General features: G+C 33.4%; 1 protein-coding gene across 4 annotated transcripts in view; it reads right to left on the bottom strand.

Annotated features, from left to right (window-relative positions):
• Positions 1 to 24,760, bottom strand: part of LOC111059558 (dual specificity protein phosphatase 10) — a 249,354-nt gene that overhangs the window by 13,621 nt on the left and 210,973 nt on the right. For all 4 annotated transcript variants that reach the window (XM_039433439.1, XM_039433441.1, XM_039433440.1 and 1 more), the window contains one exon: positions 12,761 to 13,102. In XM_039433439.1, coding sequence (XP_039289373.1) covers positions 12,761 to 13,102 — 342 coding nt within the window. The remainder of the gene's footprint in view (positions 1 to 12,760; positions 13,103 to 24,760) is intronic.

Genomic DNA, 24,760 nt, shown 5'->3' with positions numbered 1-24,760 from the left:
TTATAATGTTTTTCTTTGGAAATTTCTCCAGGAAACTTTCAGAACAGACTGAGGCGAATACGAGAACCAACGATAGATATAAGTTGAAAAATGATGATAATTTCTAGATATGATGATAAATTAGAGCCGTTTGCACAGTGACATTTAAAACTAAATTTAATTTTAAACCAGATTAAATACGTACCAGCTGATTCAATTCAGTTTAAGCTTTGACTGTGCAAACGGTCCTTAGGGTGTTAACTACAGAAATAAAATATAGAATATTCTGCTAAGCTTGTTTACAAAATATACTAATCTCCACTGTCAGTAACAACTAGGCCAAATACTCTAGCCAGTAAAGACAGAGAGAGTGACTACATATAAGAGAGAGGAAACATATTACGGAGGGTAGTTCACTGGCCAAGTACTTCATCAAAAACTAATAAAAAAAAGAGGAAGAAGAAGAAACCGAAGAAGGGGAAGAAGGGAAGAAGAAGAAGAAGAAGAAGAAGAAGAAGAAGTAGTAGTAGAAGAAGAGGAAGAAGAAGAAGAAGAAAAAGAAGAAAATTTGGAAGAGGGACGTTGAAACTTCAAACCCACGTGTTCAAATCACATAATCTATTTTTCAACTGCTGTTCAAAACTGCCACTCCACTCCCCCTACCCTTATTCTTCCTCTTCGTCTTCTTTCTCGTCCCTCTTTATCGTGTGTGTGTGTCTAAATCCAGAGATGAGCAGTACGTAGCAGTGGACTTTTGAGTGTGATGATACTGCTTCCCCTAATGGTAATTGGAACAGTGTGTGTGTGTGTGTGTATTTGTGTTCTAAATAGAAGATCAGCTAAATCTGATCGTATTTAGATAATATTTAGTTCAGTTTTTTCGATCTAAATTGGGACCAGCCTTCGTCCTTTGAACGCAAGTCAAAGTCTCGAAATATCAACTAGGAAGTGTAAAGTAAATTATTTTTCGCCACACTTGGATGTAATGAGCTGGTTTACGTGCGTCATATGGAGGCCGAAAGTGATTGTTTTCCGACCAGGCCGGTAAAACTTACAGCCCTAGGGCTGTAAAATGACCTTGAATAACAGCTGATCGTGTCCGATCTCACAAAAATCATGGAGAGATAATCTCATAATGACTGTAATAATCTATATAATTATGTATCGTGAATCGCGGTATTATGTCTATAATAATATATTTATAAATTACTGTTTCATAATTTAATATTTATTATTGTGTTTTTGATATCAAACAATAGAATACGATGATATATCCATAGCCTCAACAATATAATGTTGGCTACATTGTCCATTGTCAGAAAGGTACGTATCGCAAGTCTTTAAAAGTGAAGAATCGAATTTGAAATCAAAGTACAATAATTGTATCGATATTTAAAAGTGAGGTAGAGTAATAATTGTTTCTTTTTCATTATCGAATTCCACTTCTTAATGCAATACAATCAACAATATAATAGGAAAATACAGCAGAGATCTAAAGTTTAAGGTAAGCCTACTGGTGAAACTCAGCCTTGACTAAAAAATTCCTAGTAATTTTTCCGTAATTCATTATTAAAACTTTTAGATAATTTTTCTTCAATATCAAACCATATAGAGAAAACATTAGGCCCACTCAAGATTGAATCTTCGAATGTTTTCTCTATGATTTAACTATTTTCAGAGCAATATTTTGTTGTGAAAATGCCGGCAAACCTGCTTAAAGTTTGCCGCTATAGGCTACACTATATTATAGTAGCCTACATACGTTACCTGACTTACAGGCCAGATCGATCAAAGGTGCAATGGCCGAGAGTGTAAGGCGTGTACTCAAAAGCTCTAAGCTCAGTGAATTACAAACATGATCTAGGTTCGAACCTCGGTCAGTGACATTTTTTTTGTCGATGAATTTCGACTTTTATTAGCTATTTTTTATATTAGTTACCGTAATTTAAATTTCAATCAATTTTTTAGATATATTTTGAGACAAAACTGTGAAATATGCAATTATATTAATTTTTAATCACATTATTTCACAATAGTAATGAAAATTCTATTCATCCATCTATCCATGAGATATTGCACCAGGCGCAAAGCGCGAGCTATAAAAATTCAAACAATTATTCGAAATATTAATAATATAAAAATATTGTCACTATTGTAAATCATTAATTAGTAATATTGAAATTAATTGACAGTGAAAGTTGTCATAACCAAGATTCAAACTATCAAAATAGGCTGTTTGAATTTTATTTATTTTTTAATTTCTTATATATTGGGAAGTTTTTTTTTGGTGTGGCGAAAAATAGCGTTCGCACCATGGGCAAAAATGTATTTCCGGCTCTCAATCTTTTCTAGTCCTCGGCCTACGGCCTCGGACTTAAAAACCGATTTCGAGCCGGAAATATCTCATTTTCGACCCTAGGTGCGAAATATACTATTTTGAGCCAGTCAAAACTGAAAATATCAACTAGGAAATAAATAAATCAATCTCTTCAAAAGGAACGATATCAACTACGAAAGACGAAATTTAAATTTGAATCTCTTGAAAAGTACGAATATATGTTACTAATTAAAGCTTTTTCTGGTTTATTCATAATATGGTTAGGTCATGTGAGAGGCCCTGAAATTGATCAGTTGCGACCTGAAAACTCTGACACCAGACCTGAGCCAGCTAGGTCACTCGATATTATTATTATTATTATTATTATTATATGGTTTGGATCTAGGTTTTTCAGGAATAGAAATCAATCCTCAAATACAAAGAAAATTTTTTTGAATACAAATATATCTTGAATGCGTCATTGGACACAGTTTTCAAGAAGTTCTGTCGGTTTTGTTTCAAGTTGGTGATGATGTTCACATATGCCCGAGGCTTGTGCAATGTGCAAGTCTAATGTGTGTTTTTATAATTCAATTTAAAAATACAAAATAGGTCTAAGTAAATATACTCTATGGTTTCATCTCTCGATTGAATAAAAGAACATAGAAGTACATAAAAAGTATAAGATTCTCCTCTTTGATAAAAAGTATAATATTCATTTTCTAATATTATTTCTTGTAATATGCGTTTTTCGCGATTTATGCCAAAATAAACAAGTTATCAAATTTACAAGAAATGTTACTTTTTTATTAATAAACGATATGGGGAATAAATGTTTTAGTTAGGAAAGATACATTTTTTGAATTTTTAAGAGAAGTTCTAATAATATGGTCGAAACCGTTTATGATCTGGAAAGAAAACGGAGTTAGCACTTCAACAACCCATAACTCGCTTATTAGACCACTTAAAAATTTCAGTTGCCACTTTTTCTCACTCTTATAATGATCTTAACAATTATATTGAAAAAGATTATCCAATTTAAATAATAATAAAAGTGTACTGAGCAGCCATATCATAAAATTATTCTATCTTTTTTCTATGGTAATATCCAGGATTTGAAGAGTTTTCCAAGACTTTTGTCAAGTTAAGGAGGTTTTCTTATTCAAAGCAGAGATTTCCTTATTTGTAGCAGAGGAGTGATGAGCTCTACATTCTCTCAGTTGGTCTTTCCTGGCTTTAAAAACGCATCATCTGGGCTGCGTTTATTTTTGTCCCTCTCTTGTCAATCTCTCCTCCTCATCCTCCTCCTCCACATCCTCCTTTTGCCAACTTGTGTCATCCCCTCTCTCACTCACTCACCCTAATCAACCTCAGTACGTTCAACCGAAATCCGCCGCTATTTTAACGTTGACATCTAGGCTGTTTTCAATCTGGTCCCCTTTTTTCTGCCCAAATAGTTTTTCTGTCATCTGTCACCCTGACGTGAACTTGACATTTTCAATATTTCTCCTATCGTTGAACTCAAAAAACGTCTATTTTAAGAACAGGCAAAGAAGCGTGTCGTATATAGCTTAGCAAAGTAGTATTTTACGGTTTTTGCCTAATAATAATTATAGAATGAAACACTATAGTGAGGTCCACGTTATAATGGCAGTGTTTGATTAGCAATGGTATTGCTGTCCTTGTCTATCATTCAACAAAGCGGATAGCCCTATCTCTTTCTCGCATTGATCTGTTGCCAGATCGTCTTTTAACAATGTAGAATTGATAATTAACAAAATACTTCATCTTAACTAATCATATCTTACTATTCGAAGACATACGAGATCTATTAGTAGTTTTGTATAATTATTGTGAAAACATAAAATTAGGAACAATTAAAGATGCCGAATAATTAAGACTGTGCAAAGGCTAAAAATAAACTTTTTACTCGTGATATTTTTCAAAGTTTTTCGATTTGTATATCATCAAGCTATCAAAATCAAAAAGTTTTCTCAGGAAAACATTTTTTTTCCGATCATTACTTTTTGAGATATGAGCGCCTAAAGTTTAAATTTTTGGGACAGAACGTTTCAAATTCGGTAAGAGATAAATCCATGAGATTTAGAGGATAGATTTTTCATGGTATTGTTGATCTAGTGAAACAAAAATTTTCTGAAAATATCAACTTTTAAGATAGTTATTCAATTCACTAAAAATAACTTTTAGTTGAGTTATTTTCGGTAAATTGAATAGCTTTTCCAAAAATTGAGATTTCCAGAATTTTTTGTTTATTTTCGGTAAATTGAATAACTTTTCCAAAATTGAGATTTCCAGAAATTTTTTGTTCTACTAGAACAACAATACCATGAAGAATCCATCCTCTAAATCTCATGGATTTATATAGTACCGAATTTGAAATGTTCTGTCCCAAAAATGTAAACTTTAGGCGCTCATATCTCAAAAAGTAATGATCGAAAAAAAATGTTTTCCTGAGAAAACTTTTTCATTTTGATAGATTGATGATATACAAATCGAAAAACTTTGAAAAATATCATGAGTAAAAAGTTATTTTCAGCCTTTGCACAGCCTTAAATTACATTACATTTTTTCGAGTTGTAGTGGAAACTGGTTTGTGTAATATTCATTTGTCAAGACATAAAAGATCTATCAATAGTTTTGTATGATTATTAAGAATCAATCAATCAATCAATCATTTTATTCAGCAAAATGAATTACAAAATTGGTTCCGCTAAACCTGAAAGATTTTACAGCAGGTGCCTACAAATAATAAAATAATACATAAATAGAATGAATGCTAACTTTAACAATAAACTAAGGAAAATAATGATTTTTTGTCGAATAACATCAAATTGGATTACATTTTTTTGAGCTGTAGTAATGAAACTGGTTTGTGATTAAGATTGATTTGTCACCAGGTGCTTTTTGTGGTTATATAATTGCTTAAGATCTGGTCTAGCCTTGTCTTCTCATTCACAACCAAGGATTAACGTTATATAATTCAATGTGATTGAGGCAGTCTACCAACTATTGTTTATACTGTAGTGTTTTTAATAGTTGAGTCATAATCTAGATGACATTCAGATTTAGCCTATTCACCTTCTGACAATCAGCCAGCTTGGTGAGTCATTTAATAATTAATTTCTCCTCTCCATCTACAACGAAAGTCACTTATTATTTATTCATTTAGTATATTATTTATGCTTATATAGTATCTATAATAATAAATATCGGGGACCGAGCTTCGCTCTGGAGTACAGAAGCATGAAAAATTTATTACGAGAGAAGAAATTATAATAACATTCATAGTTCATACAGAAATGTTCTATCTAATCACAGTAAATTGAGATTAATTTCATTTCATTTATTCATAGACAATAGATATAATGCAGGTAAAAACAACGCCTGAGGAATGCAAGAATTTCCCTCACAAAGGCCCGGTTGCAAAAAAGCCGGTTAAATTTTAGTCCTGATTAATCTCACGTGAACCAAATCAGAGAAGACCATTTCAAAAAGATGGATCTACTGGAATTAATCAGGATTGAAAATAACCCGGCTTTTTTGCAACCGGCACTAAGTACCTGATTGAATGATTACAAAAGTTCAACAGCTGAGTCATAATTTTGACACAGTCCCACACACATGAACTCGCTCACTCACTTCCATCATCAACATACGACGAAATAATTATTATCAGCTGTTTTTCCAAGGATGAATAATAATTATCCTTCTAATGTCCTTCAGCGAGTTTTCCCAGGGATGAGACCTAGTGCAATCGAATTTTTATATTATAAACCTACTATATTCTGAATTTCGTGAGAATCGTTAGAGCGTTTTCGAGATCCGGTGAAATACAAACATCTAAACATATAAACAGAAATTTATTCTGTTTATATGATAATTTATTCTGTATTTATTCTGTTTAATAGTATAGGATAAAGGAAAGAATCGTCTTATACACGTACGGGATAGGAAATTATTCAAGAATGACTCTGGACTGATTCACTTGAAATTTTGCATATTGATTCTTAATTTACCGTGGATGGTTATAGGTCAATTTTAAATACATCAGTAGGTGAAGTTTTCAGTTTGTGAAGTTTTTAATTGGACCCTTGCGAAGCACGGGTTACCTGCTAGTAATCAATATTAGTCTCTAATCTATTTGTTTAAATCGAGTTATCTTATTGTAATGTGGAATCCAGTAAGGATTAGAATTTATTCAAATATAGACTTTGAGTAGTCAAGGATCTCCGTGTTTGGAATTAATTTTAATAGTCGTGTTTGAAAATAGTCTATTTCTATCGTCTAAAAATAGATCAGTGACTCATTAGAGACGGGTATTCTAATGTCAACATGTTTCTAGTAGGCTGATGAGCTTGGTCAAATGACATAGTTTGTTGTAACTTGGAGAAACTATGTTTGTGCAACAAATACATTTTTGTTGAATTGAAGAATCTGTTAAGAATAGAGTGGTTGGTTTCCAACGAAAAGTGGAATCACCAGCTAGAAACCTTTAAATCTCACTTTTCTTCTATCTTTCTTTTACATTATTATTACACATTCTCCCTCATTCTTATTCAGCCTTACATATGTCTTACTTTCTTGAACATTTATTCCAAATGAATTGATGTATCTCCTTATTTCATTGGTTTTTTCTCTTGTCTGTTTTGTTCTCTATCTTCTCTATGCTCTGCTTCTCTTTATCTGCCACTTTTCTTCTTTATATTCTCTATACTCTGCTTCTCATCTGTTCCTCTCCATCAGAATTTCCTATCTTGTACATGTATAAGTCAGCTCTTTCCTTTATTATAGTATAGATTACTTAATTATCATTAACTTTTTAATGTGCTCATGCTGCTTACATACATAAAGCAGCTCTAGTGATGGCTATGCAATTTTCCTATCCCGTATTAAAGCTAGTTCTTTCCTTTATTATATTACAGATAATACGAATTAGCGCTGTATTGCTATTAATTTTTCCTCAATTTATTGAGTTTTTTCTTGTCTGGTTTCTTCTTTATCTTATCCATACTCAGCTTACCTTTATCTGTTTCTTTTCCACTTTATCTCCTCTATGCTCTGCGCATCTTTATCTGTCTTTTTCCTTCTTTAGCTTTTCCATACTCTCCTTCTCTGTATCTTCAGCTTCCACAATATTTTTCATCTTCAATTTTGTTCTACAATTCGTAGAATCCTCCTACAATCCTCCTAAAACTCTTCCAATAATGCTTCTTCAAATGATTTCTCACCTTTTAATCCTTCTCCCATCTTCTTCTTCTTCTTCTTCTTCTTCTTCTTCTTCATCTCTCTCCTCAATCGTCATCTTGCAGTGTGAGCCTATTTATATTTTTTAAAATATTATTATCTTCTCATACAATCACTCAAATGTTTAATATTCCTCTTCATCAATCCACTCAAAATCTTCCAATAATATCTCTCTACTTACATCCCTCCTTTCAAAATTTTTTTCAAATAAGTGCAATCTTTCTCAAGTTTTTTATTCATTGTGATACATTCTGTGATTCATTTGTAGTATTATATCAACCTTCAAAATTCTAAATCTTCTTCTTCTTCTTCATCTATCCCAATGTGCCGTTTTCACAGCGTTGGGTGGTCGCCTCGGATCCATCTTCTCCACTGCTCTCTGTCCGTAGCCATTCTCTTCAACTGATTCACGGTCTTGCCTCTTTCTGCTGCTATCCGTGAAACAGTTGCCTCCCATGTCACCCGTGGTCTTCCTATCGGTCGTCTGCCTTGTGCCCTGGCCTCCATGTATTGGAAAATTTAAATTCTAAAATGTATTTTAAAATTCTAAACCTTCAAATCATTATTCCTGTACAAAAATCAAGTGACGAAGCAGTGTGTTATTACATAACCTCAACCTTAGGACAACTTTAACTTTTATCAACATTTTTGGAGAGAAACAGTACAGGCTCAGCCTAGTTTTCCCTTCAAAGTCATAATTATATTATGATTGTAGTATTTTGTACAATAAATGAATAAAAATCCTTCTCTCCTCTGTTTAATCTCTCTTACTTTCTTTATATTTTTATATCTTCTCTCTTTTTATTAGTCATCTAGCAGTGTGGGCCTATATTTAGTAGTAGCTCTAAGCTTGGCACCAGGCTGTCTAAGTCTAAAAGAGTAGACGATTCCTTATTCCAAAACGGGCAGATGCTAGCGGATGAACTCGTCGAAGATATTTTTAAATGATGTTTTAAATATGATCTGAATTGATGAGGAGGAGGAGGAGGAGGAGGAGGAGGGGTAGGTGAGGTGGTTGAACGCAACTGTTGGGTTGTGGAGTAGAGGGGTGGAGGGAGTTAGATGAGTCACCCAGTAATATTTAGAATGGTGGTAGCTGCTTTAATGGTGTGGATTTGTGCTTGAAAATGGGTCGAGCTCCGCAGTGACAGATAAACTGAAAATTATCGGTTCTAGGACAGGATATTGTTCAAAATTGAACATTATAAATTAATAATTATTTTTATTTTAATTTACAAGATATAAATTAATAATTATTTTTATTTTAATTTACAAGATTTTCAAGTTTTGAATTTTTACACGGGAGAGATGACGTCATAATAGATGTTGAGACATGTATGTAACTTTTCAATGAATTCGTGATACTATAGTGAGGTCCACGTTATAATGGCAGTGGATAAAGATAGAAGAATAGCGATGCCGATTCTCTGCATTACTTAATTATATTTCTACACTGTCAAAAACTTAATTGGCATCGTTGTGGACCTAGAAAAGGATAGTACCACCGGCTTTGTCGAATGATTGACAAGGATAGCAAAACCAAAGTTGATCAAATACTGTCATTATAACGTGGACCTCACTATATGCTTGTCTATCATTCAACAAAGCGGATAGCGCTATCTCTTTCTCGCTTTACTCTGTTGCCAGATCGTCTTTTAACAATGTAGAATTAATAATAATTAACAAAAATATTTCACCTTGATTATGGAAATTCATTATGAAATTATAGAAAAATATAATTTCTTGCTTAATAAAATATAGTTGATTATTTTAAACGAGAATGATCCGTTAATATGACATCAATAAACCTGTATCAGCTACCGTCTATAGAAGACATTGACAAGTCAGATGATCGGCAACGTTGTTCTGCTATCTTTCTCAATTGCCATTATAACGTGGACCTCACTACACTAGACTATGGAAGTGAGGTCCACGTTATAATGGCAGTGAAGAAAGATAGCAGAACAACGTTGCCGATCCTCTGTCTTGTCAATTCCATCTATATACAAGTTTATTGATGTAATATTAACGATTCATTCTCCTTTAAAATAATCAACTATATTCTATTGAGCAAGAAATTATATTTTTCAAAAATTTCATAAATTATTATCTTTCTCCACTGTCATTATAAATTGGACCCTACTATAGAGACACAACTCTTAAACTAGAGATTGATTGATTGATTGAGTACTTTATTTATGCAGATTACAATATATACTGGCTTATACACTTATATACAATAGCTTACAATACAGCAAAATTATAGATGAATTACATAATATAGACTAAGAAAATAATTATTGAACTGTATATAATATAAAAAAACAAGTTGTAATAACTATAGATAAAATAGATACTATGTTAGCATCTACATAAATTGGCGGAGCTTTGGACATTCTTTGGAAAGAATGAGAGAGAGATACAAAGTGAGAGAAAGAGAAATAGAAAGATAAAAATGTCTTATTTGCACTTTATACTTTTTAGAGATAGACTAGAGAGACAACTCTTAAAATATAGAGAGAGAGAGAGAGAGAGAGAGAGAGAGAGAGGAGAGAGAGAGAGATACAAAGTGAGAGAAAGATAAATAGAAATATAAAAATGTACTTTTATTCGCACTTCATAACATTAAGAGAGAGACTAGAGAGACAACCTCACTAGAGAGAAAAAGAGAGTGAGTGTGTGTGTGTGTGTGTGTGTGTGTGTGTGTGTGTGTGTGTGTTTGTGAGAGAGAGAGACAGAGAAATCAGAGAGGAAATAAAAAAGAGTTGATAGACCACGTGTGATCTATGCTCTACAGCCCAGACTGCTGGGCTCCCTATGTTTGTTTGAATGGGCCAAACTGTATTATACAACTGGGTTGTATGACTCACCCTACATCCCTCTCTCTCACTCACCCACACACTCTCTCTCTCTCACCCACACACTCTCTCTCTCCCCTCACACCAATCATTGACTGTAACAGCAATCTGTTGTGTGTGAGTTGTTAAGTTGAACTTCCTGTCATTGCACAAGGCTAGGGACTTCACAACTTCCTCTCTCCTCTCATTCGCTCTCACTCACTTTCTCTTACTCTCACTGTTTAAAAAAGTGTGGGTTTCAGATAAGGAGTCATCGATATTTGCAAAATTGATATCAATGTGGATATTACTCATTTTTAAATAATCACCGAATATGAATCTCTGTCAACGTGGACATACTTCTGTCATAATATTAATGTAAATTTTGATAAACTTCAAATTTATGTAATGTATGAATTTTTTGGCAAATAGATTTCAAATTTCAAATAATATGAAACTATAGTGAGGTCCACGTTATAATGGCAGTGGAGAAAGATAGGAGAACAACGTTGTCGATCCTCTGTCTTGTCAATGCCTTCTATAGACGGTAGCTGATACAGGTTTATTGATGTAATATTAACTGTTCAGTCTCATTTTAAATAATCAATTATATTTTATCAAGCAAGAGAGTATATTTTTCAATAATTTCAGAATTAATTTTTATATTAGGATGAAATATTTTGTTGATTAATTATTAATCCAACATTGTTAAAGACGATCTTGAAACAGAGCAAAGCGAGAAAGAGATAGCGCAGGATAGCAATACCATTGCCAATCAAACACTGCAATTATAACACTGACCTCACTATAGTTGAAATTATGGCTATAATTCAAATTTTACACCATAATCAAACGCTGGCATTAAAAATGGAATGGCAGATATTATACTGTGACTGCAGACATATAATGAATATAGTAGCTCATATGAGTGAAGTGAATTTATCAATAAGCCTGCATCAGCTACCGTCCATAGAAGGCATTGACAAGACTGAGGATCGGCAACGTTGTTCTCCTATCTGTTTCCACTGCCATTATAACGTGGACCTTACTATAGCAAATATACGCATTTAATGCTATCACACCCTAAGTAGAAATCGATAAGAATTCAAATTCATTCATTTGCTATAAAAGTAATTGAATTGAATTGAATTTATTGCCAAAAATCACAAACACATATTTGTACAATATAATTACCAGAGTATACAATACAAAAAGATCTTATTTTTCTCTCTCCCTATGATTTCGATAATTGACCGAGCAAAGTGAGGTCTAAGATTCAAGTCGACGGTTTGGCATTTCTCTTAATGTTTAAATGTTTATATGTTGCGAATTTACGGCGAAACGCGGTAATAGATTTTCATGAAATTTGACAGGTTTGTTCCTTTTTTAATTGCGCGTCGACGTATATACAAGGTTTTTGGAAATTTTGCATTTCAATGATAATATAAAAGGAAAAAGGAGCCTCCTTCATACGCCAATATTGGAGTAGAAATCAGACTATAGAATTATTCATCATAAATCAGCTGACAAGAGTGATTACACAGATGTGTGGAGAATCCAGTCTATTGCTGTATTTCCATAAGGTCTATAGTTTTAATCAGGTACTTGTGGATGAGAATACTGCGTGATGTCTACTGTTCACAGAACTACTAGTGTACTTATTGTACTAGTAGTTATGTGAACAGTAGACCTCACGCAGTATTCTCATCCACAAGTAGGCTACCTGATTGAAGCTATAGACCTTATGGAAATACAGCAATAGACTGGCTTCTCCACACATCTGTGTAATCACTTGTCACCTGATTTATGATGAATAATTCTATAGTCTGATTTCTACTCTAATATTGGCGTATGAAGGAGGCTCCTTTTTCCTTTTATATTATCCTTGAAATGCAAAATTTCCAAAAACCTTGTATTTACGTCGACGCGCAATTAAAAAAAGAACATACCTGTTAAATTTCATGAAAATCTATTACCGCGTTCCGCCGTAAATGCGCAACGTATAAACATATAAACATTCAAACATTTAAACATTATGAGAAATGCCAAACCGTCGACTTGAATCTTAGAACTCACTTCGTTCGGTCAATAACTTAATCCTTAATAGAATCTATAAGGATTGAGTTATTAACATTTCGCTAATAACTCTGGTCTAATCGCAGCTTTAAGGACTTTGGTTTCAATATTTTGTTTTGCAGTCATGGTATTATTTTGCGTGCCCATTAGTATCAATATTCTCACAATACAATATACAATACAAAAAGATCTTATTTTTCTCTCTCCCTATGATTTTGATGATGTACTTATTGTATAAATGAATAAAGAATAAATAAAGACAAATAGATAAATTTGGATTACTCACCAATAAACTGGAAGGCCTCCTCGAAGTACTGCTTGAGATTCTGGTGTCCACTATCATCAGCTGGTAGATGTTTAGTGGTGAGCGTCGGTCGCAGCGGCGCCTGACAGCTGACGTTCAGCACCCGGCCGACACCCAGCCGCGCCAGACAATCGGCATCCTGGGCGTCCGAGGCGCTCCCCAGGAACAGGAAGGGCAGCACCTGCGAGGGTGGCGTCGTGCCGGGGCCCAGGGAGTCACTGCCGAGGGGCGTCGAAGGTGTGGACGGGCCCGCCGCAGTCGGCGACGGTAGCAGAGCGTCCTCGCACAGGTCGCGGTGGCGGCGGTGGAACTCTTTGTGGCCACCTAGGCGCAAAACAAAAAGGAAACAATTAAACCAAATTCAAACTCATTTCCACATTACAAAGATGAATAAAAATGCATTGATTTAGGCTTGTAGGCTTATATTTCTTAATACTAGAAAATTGAAAACTTAATGAATCAAATTAATATTGTATAAAATATTTCCTCCTTCTTTCCTTCCGTAACCCTTTTTAGTTCTTTAATTAACTCCTCATTTCTTTTTATTCTAATTATCATGTTTCTTATAATTTCTCATCATGATTGTAATCCTTTTATTTCATTTCTTGTATATTAAGGTGCATTTTCGTTTATGCGTAAACTTCCGCAGTCGACGACAGCAAGCAGTTGACATTCATATTGTCCAAATTTCAAGTGTGCTAAAACAGCTGATCAAATAACTATTCATTATTTGTCTTTATTATTAAAGAATTAAACATTTCTAATAATTTCAACATATTGCAATTTAAAAATATAAGAAAGTATATTTAAGCTCAACCTGCCCCATTAAAACATAATATTGAACATAATCTTTTAGGTTATGTAGACAAATTGAAATCTACCCAATCTGAGATTCTCTCCCTGTCGTGGTCGACGACGGCATTTACGCATAAAGGAAACCCCAGCTTCACTCTTGATTCACGACAAATAAGGTATTTCATTTTATTTATATTTAATTTTAATTCAACGTTGTGAATAATATTTTGTTTTGATCTGGCACCTGCTGAAAAACCCACGGGTTTAGCAGGACCCAACAATGTAAAATTTTTTTCTAATAAAATTGATTGATTGATTCCCCCTAGGCACAAACAGGGACGAAACAATCCAAATTCAAATTGATTTCCACCAAAAAAATACAAAGATGAATGACACACTGGTTACAATTACAAAAATTACACTGGTTTTAAAATGTATTTAAATTCTCCTCAAGGGCCCACCCATATAAAGCGTTTTTGGACTGATGGCGGACCAGTCGACAGGGCAGGAAGCTCTCTGATTGGTTGAATATCAGCTGATTGAGTTGGCGTTCGGTAATCAGCTGATAATCAACCAATTAGAGAGCTTCCAGTCCTGCCAAATCATCTGGAAACAAGTTCATGTGCCTCGCCCTTTAAAATACAGTAATTGTGATAAAATATTGTAATCAATGAAGCTAGAATCGCAAAGAGACATTCTGGAATTTACACTGAAACGTTTTTCAAGCTCCTTACAAGTATTTCATGTGTTTTTGTTAGGGGATTATGTTATTCGGTTCCAATATAATACTTTAATATAGAGCTCAACAAAATATTCAGCCATGTTAATAGAATTTCCTGCATTCAATAATTCTGTACGTATGCTAGCGTCAAAGAAAACTTTATTCTAAGTACATTATCAAAATGATAGGGAGAGGAAAAATAAGGTAACCTTGTGCTATTCCTCTCCCAAAGTTAGATAACACATATTCTGAAATAGGTTAAGTCTAGTAATTTTATTCATTTATTTATTTACTCATACGATTGTTTTATTATATGATAGTGTGTAGGGCCTACTGTGATTCAGAGCAACATCAAAGAATCCGGAACTAGTACTTTCAGACAAAGATACCTTCAAGATTAATAAACTGTTGGGAGATATTCACAATATCAAATTGAGACGTGCCTGACCATGTTGGCGTGGAGATTAAATAATAATCAAGCAATCCGAATGTTGTTTCTGTCTCGAAATTCTTGTTTGATTAGTCATTCAAAGCTTTCCACTTTCGGCTGGCCACAGGTAGAAAGAGAAAGAAAGAGAGACAAGAGTTTTCAACTCAAACAACTTTAACATTCGAATGTTGTCGACTAATGTTCGTTCATTTTTGGCGTTCTCAAAAAATAATTAATCAATTATTACCAAAAGTACATTTCTTCATAAATACTTTAATGCACAATAAACCAATGCTATTACCATCCTACAATAACAATTATTGAATGAAAAAAAATGATCATTATATTAATTTATCATAAAATAAAAACAGTAGATTGTAGTGATGCTTATGATGATATTAGATTATATTATATTGATGTTATTAATTTATAGATTTTATTTATTATCATTTTTTATTCTAATTACAAGCTGAATGTGAGTCGGAACAGGCAATAGCCTAATCCCTGATTGAAAGAAGAAGAAGAAGAAGAAGAAGAAGAAGAAGAAGAGAAGAAGAAGAAGAAGAAGAGAAGAAGAAGAAGAAAAAGACTAAGAAATTGTCAAAAACCACAGATTAATTAATTTATATTTCTAAGTATCAATAAATCTGTGGTTTTTGACAATTTCTTAGTCTTTTTCATTCAAAATGAATAATTACCACAATATCAACTTCTCAACTACACAAAAAAAAAACAATTATCATTGTAGTACAGTAGTTAACAAATTTATTAGTCGAGGTTTTAGTTGTGCATATTGGATTTAGTTGTGTTTTGTAATGAATATGTATATATGTAAAGTTTATATGCAAGTACTACAGTAATTGTTATTTGGTATACGAATAATTATGTAAAGTCGAGATAGCATAATTATAATACAAGACTTTTGCATTTTTTTTGCATCACAGCCTCTTAGAACCAGAGAGTATAGACAGTAATTATAGTACAGTCTAAACTCTACGCTTGGAACCCAAGTCTCAAATTCTTGCTATTATGAGGGATATACAGTAAAATATCACAAATATAATAATGATACATAACTTACGAATCTTCTCTAAACACATTACCGTATATTACAGTACATAAATCACATCACATCTATGGGCTACTTTATTTAAATTTATAAAAAAGATATAAAAACATGAAGCACTCTTTTTATTTAAAACATTTTCAAACTGTAAAACATTTTAACAAAAAGCTTACTTCATGTCTTTATATTGTTATTATTAATTACAGTACAAACATTTCCCGGCTTTCTATAGTTTAAAGGGAAGTTTGCAAGACAGTACAATACTGTCTAGTCTCTAAATCTGAACAGGTTTCCAATAATTTGATTGTATGGAAAGAAATGTTGTGATAATTCTTCATAATTGAAGGAATAAGATATTGATGTTGCCAATACCACTATGATTAACAACATCTTATTCTTTCAATCAAGGTTTCCAATAAACCAGAGAAGAACAATCAAACCTTTAAACATCAATAATTCAATCATAATTAACAATGTTTTCGTCATTTTATCTCCTGATAGAGCATCAATTCGCCCATGAGTCTTAGATGATATTCTTAGATGAACCAACCCTTAGATGATATTCTTCTCCCACAACAAACCTTTCACATAACTACAACCGATCAAATTTGGGATATTTCTATCTAAATTTGGGAAAGGAACAGCCTGTTGTTCCTTTTCCAATCATTCATTGTTGAGTATGATATTACATGTATCAATGTATAAAAAAATAAATTAATTAAAAATTTTTTAAATTTATAAACTTTTGAACAATCCAAACTACCTGTTCTACTCCAAGTAGGTGCGGGGGTCAGTTGCAAGACAAGGCATGGAGAATCCTTCTTCATTTTGCCGAACAGATTAATCCAAAATTGAGCACAAACTAAGGGTTTACGATGTAATCCAACCAGCAATTCGGCACAAAACAACGATTTATCGATGTAAGTTATCACAAAGTAACGGTTTATCGATGTAGTGATCACAAATTGATGGTTTAGCTATGTAGTTTTCACAAAAGTGGATGTTTATCGATGTATTTATCACAAAATAAATGGTTCTCGATGTATTTTTAACAGAATAAAGGTTTATCGATGTATCTATCACGAAATAAATGGTTCTCGATTTATTTTTGACAGAACTAAGGTTTCTCGATGTATCGAATCACAAAATAGAGGTTTATCAACGAAGTACTAACAATTCTAAAGGTTTCTACGAACGATTTCAACAAACTAACACTTGGAAACCTAAGGTTTGTGAGCTTAAAAATTCGCACAAAGATTTCTCGACTTAACTCTGCCACAAAAATCAAGTTTCCTCGTTGTATATTTTACTGAAAATACAACCGTTTCTCGTAGTTTATCGAAGCACTTTAGAAAGCGACCACTGCCGCGAACAAACTAGTGACGAATCGAGCGAGCGTGTAGTCAAACAGCGATTAAATTTCGATGCCTAACCTCAAAAAACTTCACGACTGGTGACTCATCGCAGCAGCTATTCAGCGTGCCTAGAGTAGTAAACTCTCCTTCCAAATGATAGCTGTTCCAAACTCAAACCAGCTGCTCGGCCAAGTTCCTCATCCCCACCACTCTCTCAACACAGTATTACGTCACAAACTGCATGCTTCTCTCTCGCTTGCTGCCAAATTCCCTCTCTCTCATCTACTATTTCCCTCCACTAACTAAAAAATTCCCTCTCACTCATTATCAGTTCCCCTCTCACTCACCCCTCCTCAACAACCAAAATCACAAACTGTCTGGCTAACTGACAACACAACTCACTCACTCTAGCACTCTCTCTCAGTCTCAAACTTTCCTACTCACTCTCACACCCTCTCCTTCATTTTATCACCATAGCGAAACTGATTTAAATGATTGTAGCAAACGTAAAACGGGACGTAAAAAGCCAAGGCAGTAAACGCAAATTGTTGTGTAAACTTGGATGTAAAATACGCAAATTGTTGTGATTTAACTTGCTGACATCGAAAAAAATTGTAAACTTTATAAGTAAATTGTTCAGATTAGTTATGGGAAAAAACGTTAACTCTAGTACGTACTTGGATATGCAATAGTTATTTGTGCAACTAGTGCGCAAAGTGACAGTTTGCTGCACCGAAAGAAACGTTTACGCCCGAGCCGTAGGCGAGGGCGGAATGGTTTCTTGAGTGCAGCAGAGGAACTTTGCGCACGTATTTCACATTAAGTTTTTCCTACAGTTACCATTGAATATAAAAGTGGGTAATTATGGGTAAAATTGCCTGAAATCCATCAAATGTTTTTCTGTGTAATTTTATTATTGATAAAAACCTTAATTTATTGTCAAATTGAATAAAAATGTTGTCCTTGGTTATAATATATACTTAATAATTAGCGCGTTGTGCTTGGTTGCACCTCTGCTCACTATAGCAGCCCAGTCACTGTTACCAACTTCATTTTGATTTTGCTGCACTGTTGCTCCATATAACCTACTAAGTATTTTGCGTTGCCATGTTGCAAATCTGGAGTGCAGAAAAAATTTTTCCCGCACTAGAGCGGAAAAGTGATTCTTTGCGTTCTGTAATCAGTGCAGCAATGGCCACTTTTCAACGTAACTGTAGGAAAAAATATTTGTTGAGTGCTTGAACACGAAGTACCTACTCCTATTTTTATGATACAGTCTGTAAGGTAGAAAAAGTACACCTTACCTTCAATAGCAGTTCAACTCTAGTTAAAAAAATAAAGTACCAATAACTAATACATAAGCCTAAAAAATTAAAAATAAAAAAGACTAAGAAATTGTCAAAAAACCACTGATTTATTGATAATTAGAAACCGAGACCGGTCTTTCTAATTATCAATAAATCAGTGGTTTTTTGACAATTTATTAGTCTTATTCATTCAATATGAATAATTACCACAATATCAACTTCTCAGCTACACAAAAAGTGATATTATTTCTCTTTCTAATATTGAAAGGGTTTTGACCAAATGATAAATTCATATGAATATGATTTCAGTATTAAAACAGTGTATTTCATTTTTCATTCACACTACCATACTGTATTTTTGGTAGAGGGAAGAATACTTCGAATATTCTTTCCAAAGAATGGACATTGATACGTCCAAAGCTCCGCCAGTTTATGTAGATGCATAACAATATTATCTATTTTATCTATAGTTATTACAAATTGTTTCTTTTCATATTATATACAGCTCTTTAATTATTTTCTTAATTTATATTTTGTAAATTCATCCATAATTTTGCTGTATTGTAAGCAATTGTATATAAGTGTATAAGCCAGTATATATTGTAATCTACATAAATAAAGTACTCAATCAATACTGAGGCCTATCAAATTTTAACCGAGATTAAATGTCACAAGAACCAATCAGATAAGCCTTCTTTTCAAAAAGCCGTCTCTGATTGTTTCTTTTTGCATTGCTCATGATTAAAATTTAACGGGCTTACGTGCAACCGGGCAACATTCATGACTGGAAATGTATGATTAACTACTTCAACTTAAAGATAGAAAGCACATGACTAACCGTTAATTCAATTAATTCACACGTGTCACACAGAATGTGAGAAATACAAATATAGGGGCTTGGATACACTCCATACTCAATGAATCATTCAACCGATGATTCAATTGAACAAATGTGTAAGTTGTGATAAGGCTGATTCATAACTTAAGTCCACAACCAGGAATAATTTTCTATTGGCTAAGTACATCAAGCCTTTCAAATTATCAGATCTCTCGACAATGACTCACTCAATAATCAATCTAATTGTACCATAAATTACTCAATAGAGGAATTTGTCATTGAATAAAGTTATTACCAATCTGATAACTAGAATGATAATAGTTTTTAACAAATTACTGGTGAATCATACAGTAAAATAGGAAAAATACTTGATATGAGTTGAGAGGTCTCCAATAAAAATTAAGGATAAATCATTGTTAAAATTCCCGCGCAATTTAAAAAACGTCAACATTTGACAAGTGAATAGTTTTGAAGTGTCAAGTGTTAAAATTTCGATGATTCATAGCTTTAATTACTCAATTAACACTGGGAACTCATTTTCTCTAATTACACAGAAATAAAACGTTTCAGTCTCCTAAGTTGACAATGAGCACGTTCTTTGAAAGCTGTTAAGAAATTTGTAATTTTCCTTGATTTTATTTGATTTGATTTTCCCAGTAGCCTATAAAAATGAATAATTGACAGGGAATTTCTTCACTGCTTATTATTAATCATCTGTGTAGAATAAAGATGATATTATGGTAGATAGAATGATTTTGAGAGGATGTCACAATCACTTAGTGCCGGTTGCACAAAAGTCGGTTAAATTTTAATCGTGATTAATCCCACGAGAACCAATCAGAGAAGCTGTCTTATCAAAAAGGTCTTCTCTGATTAGTTCTCGCGAAATTAATCACGATTTAAACTTAACTGGCTTTTTTGCAACCGGACCTTAGGGCGAGACCACAGTTGTTTTTTCAAGCACCAACCCCAATCATCCAATCGCAGAGCTTACTGTCCTGCTGACTAAAAACCCCATGTGAAAACGCCTGAAAGAAACGCTTATATGGTCTTGATGCCCTTATTGTAAAATCTAGTGACTAGATCCAGATGTTATACCATAAAATTAGACTCTAGATCTAAAAATCTGGTGTGGCGCACTCACACAACTTTCCTTGCCGTTATGAAAATTGATCACCTGACGCTAGTGTTCCCGCGCATCTCAAGTCTACTATTCAAAGATTAGAGCCAGCTGGTGACAGGGCAATAACGCTGGAGACACACGAGGTCTGCTATCTCTTCATAGTGAATCATTTAATAGAATCAACAGTTTGCAATAATTGGATAATCACATTTTCTCGAATTTCGAGCTTATTTTTAATTTAAGGTGAAAATGTTACTGAACATTAATTGTAGAGATTCTCATGCTCAATCTTTTCCACTTGAAATTTTCTGTTTAAACTGTATATGAAGGCTGATAATTAAGAATCTAAAATCAAACTTTGCATAGATGGGACGGAGCTCCTGGAATTTTTACAGATATGGGACTTGTGGCAGTTGATAGAGCTTATCGATGACTATTCTAGGTATAACTCTAATCAAAATCGTTGGAGCCGTTTTTGAGAAAATCGCGAAAAACCCTGTTTTTGACAACATTTTCGCCATTTTAGCCGCCATCTTAAATCGCATTTGATTGGAATTGTTCGTGTCGGATCCTTATATTGTAAGGACCTTAAGTTCCAAATTCCAAGTCATTCCGTTGAAGGGGAAATGAGATATCGTGTACACAGACGCACATACACTCATACACACACACACACACACACACACACACACACACACACACACACACACACACACACACACACACACACATACAGACCAATACCCAAAAACCACTTTTTTGGACTCAGGGGACCTTGAAACGTATAGAAATGTAGAAATTGGGGTACCTTAATTTTTTTCGGAAAGCAATACTTTCCTTACCTATGGTAATAGGGCAAGGAAAGTAAAAATGAAGTAGCTGTAAATGGAGACTGACGATTTTTAGTTGAATGACCTATCAAGTTAATTATTATGCTGTTTACAATATTTTTGATAAATACTTTTTCTCTACATAAAATACGCAAAAGCCAAAGTAGTACAATTCAATAAAATATTGGTAACTAATATTTGGGTTTCAAAAAAATAGCAAAATCCGAAGTGTTCAAACGTCCATTTCCAATGAACTAACATAAAATATCACCGATACTCACAATCTACAAATACCAGTCTCATCAACAAAATATTCAAAACATTCCCACAACTAGAATCACCAGGAAACCAAACTATTTTCTTCACAAATATTTCCATACAACAATAGTTTCTCCAAGAAATACCAAAATATGATTCAAATACCAGAATACCACAGCATGATTCATCCACACCTTCCTTCAGACGTCCTTGCTAATTATGGCTTCCTTCCCATTGTTCCTCTTCTCTTTCCACTTCATCATCCTTTCATAGCTTCATCCTCGTCACTCCTTTGTAATTCTTTTTCCTTGAAAATTCATTCATTCCTTAGCTCTCATTCATCACCCTATACACACCTACAGTGAGGTCCACGTTATAATGGCAGGGGAGAAAGATAGCAGAACAATGTTTCCGAACTTCAGTCTTGTCAATGCCTTCTATACACGGTAGCTGATACAGGTTTGTTGATGTAATACTAGTAGTTCTGTGAACAGTAGACCTCACGCAGTATTCTCATCCACAAGTACCTGATTGAAAATATAGACCTTATGGAAATACAGCAATAGATTGGCTTCTCCACACATCTGTGTAATCACTTGTCAGCTGATTTATGATGAATAATTCTATAGTCTGATTTTTACTCTAATATTGGCATAATATGGCGTTGTATTTTTTTTGTACTTTTTTATTCTCTTTATATTTTACTTTCTAGTTATTGAAGTTAATACATTTCTTAATTAAGCTCACGAACGGACTCATGTCTTGTGAGCTTTACATTCTCTTGTACTGTACTTTAATTTTTTGTATTCATACATTGAACATGTAAATTTGATTATTTTTGTAATATTGTACAAGGAATGAATAAATTTGAATTTGAATTTGAATTTTGAAGGAGGATCCTTTTTCCTTTTATATTATCATTGAAATGCAAAATTTCCAAAAACCTTGTATATACGTCGACGCGCAATTAAAAAAGGAACATACCTTCAAATTTCATAAAAATCTATTGCCGCGTTTCGTCGTAGATGCGCAACATATAAATCTTTAAACATTCAAACATTTAAACATTAAAAGAAATGCCAAACCGTCGACTTGAATCTTAGACCCTACTTCGCTCGGTCAATTAACTGTTGATTCTCGTTAAAGATAATCAATAGACTAATAATTCATTAAGCAAGAAATTATATTTTTCAATAATTCCATTATGAATTTTCATAATTAAGATGAAATATTTATCAATTCTACATTGATGAAAGCCGATTTGACAACAGAGCCAAGCGAGAAAAAGATAGCTCTATCCGCTTTGTTGAATGATAGACAAGGATAGTAATACAATTGCTAACCTAACACTGCCATTATAACGTGGACCCCACTATAGCCTTTACCTGTGATAAATTTCACTTTCAACTGTCAGTAATCCTAATAAACAACATCAATACTTCCCATTGAACCAACGCTGACAGTTTCAAAGCAAACTTCACTATATATACATGCACTACATCCCACAATATTCTACTATACAGATATACTTCACCTAATATCCTAATATTCTGTGGAAACTCATTCATAAGGGTGTGACAAACCATCCAGCTATGCGGAACTAATACATTAGAGACGATACAATTTTATGTACAGTGAGGCCCACGTTATAATGGCAGTGTTTGATTAACATTGGTGTTGTTGCTATCCTTGTCTATCATCTTGTATCACCTTTGTATCATCTTCTTTTAGTGAGGTCCACGTGATAATGGCAGTATTTGATTAACATTAGTATTGCTATCCTTGTCTATCATCCTTGTATCACCTTTGTATCATCTTTTTTTAGTGAGGTCCACGTGATAATGGCAGTATTTGATTAATACTGGTGTTGCTATCCTTGTCTATCATCCTTGTGTCATCATCGTATAGTGAGATCCACGTTATAATTGCAGTATTTGATTAACATTAGTATTGGCATCCTTTTCTATCATCTTTGTATCATCTTTCTATAGTGAGGTCCACGTTATAATTGCAATATTTATTTATTTATTCATTTATTAGAACAGTCACAAACACGATATTTGGAAAGAGAAACAGGCAATTGCCCAAAACTTCTTCAATTCTTGATTTTGACACATAAATAGTCCAAAGTGAGGTTAAGTTTAAAATTTCTGTTTTCACCAAAGATTAACACTCAGAGAATACGTATTCGAGATAATGACTGATGAATTTTGAATTTCGAAGGGTTGATAAGAGCCGGAAATAAAATTAAACAATCCGAAAGTTTCAATAATATTGAAATAAACTTGAAAATTCTGAGCAGAAAAATTAAAACTATCACTGCAACTATCATTATTTATTTATATTATCACTATAATATTTCATTAGTGTTGCTATACTTGTATCATCTCCGTATCATCTTTGTATCATGAAAAATATACAAAATCTATTAAGCTCTCCCTTTTTCATGCGTTTTGTATGTAAGTAAGGATTATTTTTTCAAGGTTGCGTTTGTCTATTATAGACTTATTCTACATCTTTCTCTTCGTAATTAAATTTTCTACAAGTTCTGTAAGAAAATATTTTCTGTTTATTGTACATTTAACAAAGTAAATCTGCTTCAAACCTTAAAGGAATTTGTTTTTCGGGACCAAGTTTCGCATATTTCGTCACATATCTTAAAAATTAGTGTAGCTACAGGTCTGGAAACAGTTTTATCCAATTTTTTAGTTTATTTTACATAAAGTACGCTAAATTGTACAATTGAATAGACTATCTTAGAACGTTGTCAAAAATCCACTTTAATTAAATAAAAATTAAAAACATCATCATTCACACTACAAACTTAATTAAATTGTACATCTTAATTAACAGCCAACAAATAGCCCGTAGAACTCTGTTTCGGCAGGGGAACTGAAATCTTCCACCCTGTATAACTTGGTAACCAAGCATTTTCGGATCTATGTTAATTGGAACTATTTTTCTTTTTTTGATGAGAGGTATCACGCCCTGACGTATGGGCACCTTTTTCCAAAACATCCTGTATATAGACTATACCAAGTGGAATAGTACCATGAATCCAATTATAGAATAGAGAGCCTAGTAAATTTTGACGCCTTGTCTATTCGTAATGCTCTATTTTGGGTGGGTAATTTTCCAAGGTGTCACTTATCACAAGTTTGACTATTGAATAATAGTTTAATATTGACTATTGTGGTGTCAGTCAGTACCGGTGACTCAAGGATAGCTATTATACTATTATACTCTATATAATATACTA

The sequence above is a fragment of the Nilaparvata lugens genome, chromosome 7 (assembly GCF_014356525.2).
Source record: "Nilaparvata lugens isolate BPH chromosome 7, ASM1435652v1, whole genome shotgun sequence".
In the NCBI taxonomy this organism is placed as follows: Eukaryota; Metazoa; Arthropoda; class Insecta; order Hemiptera; family Delphacidae; genus Nilaparvata; species Nilaparvata lugens.
Note: the sequence above shows the minus strand (reverse complement) of the source record. Positions and strands in the feature narration are given on the sequence as shown.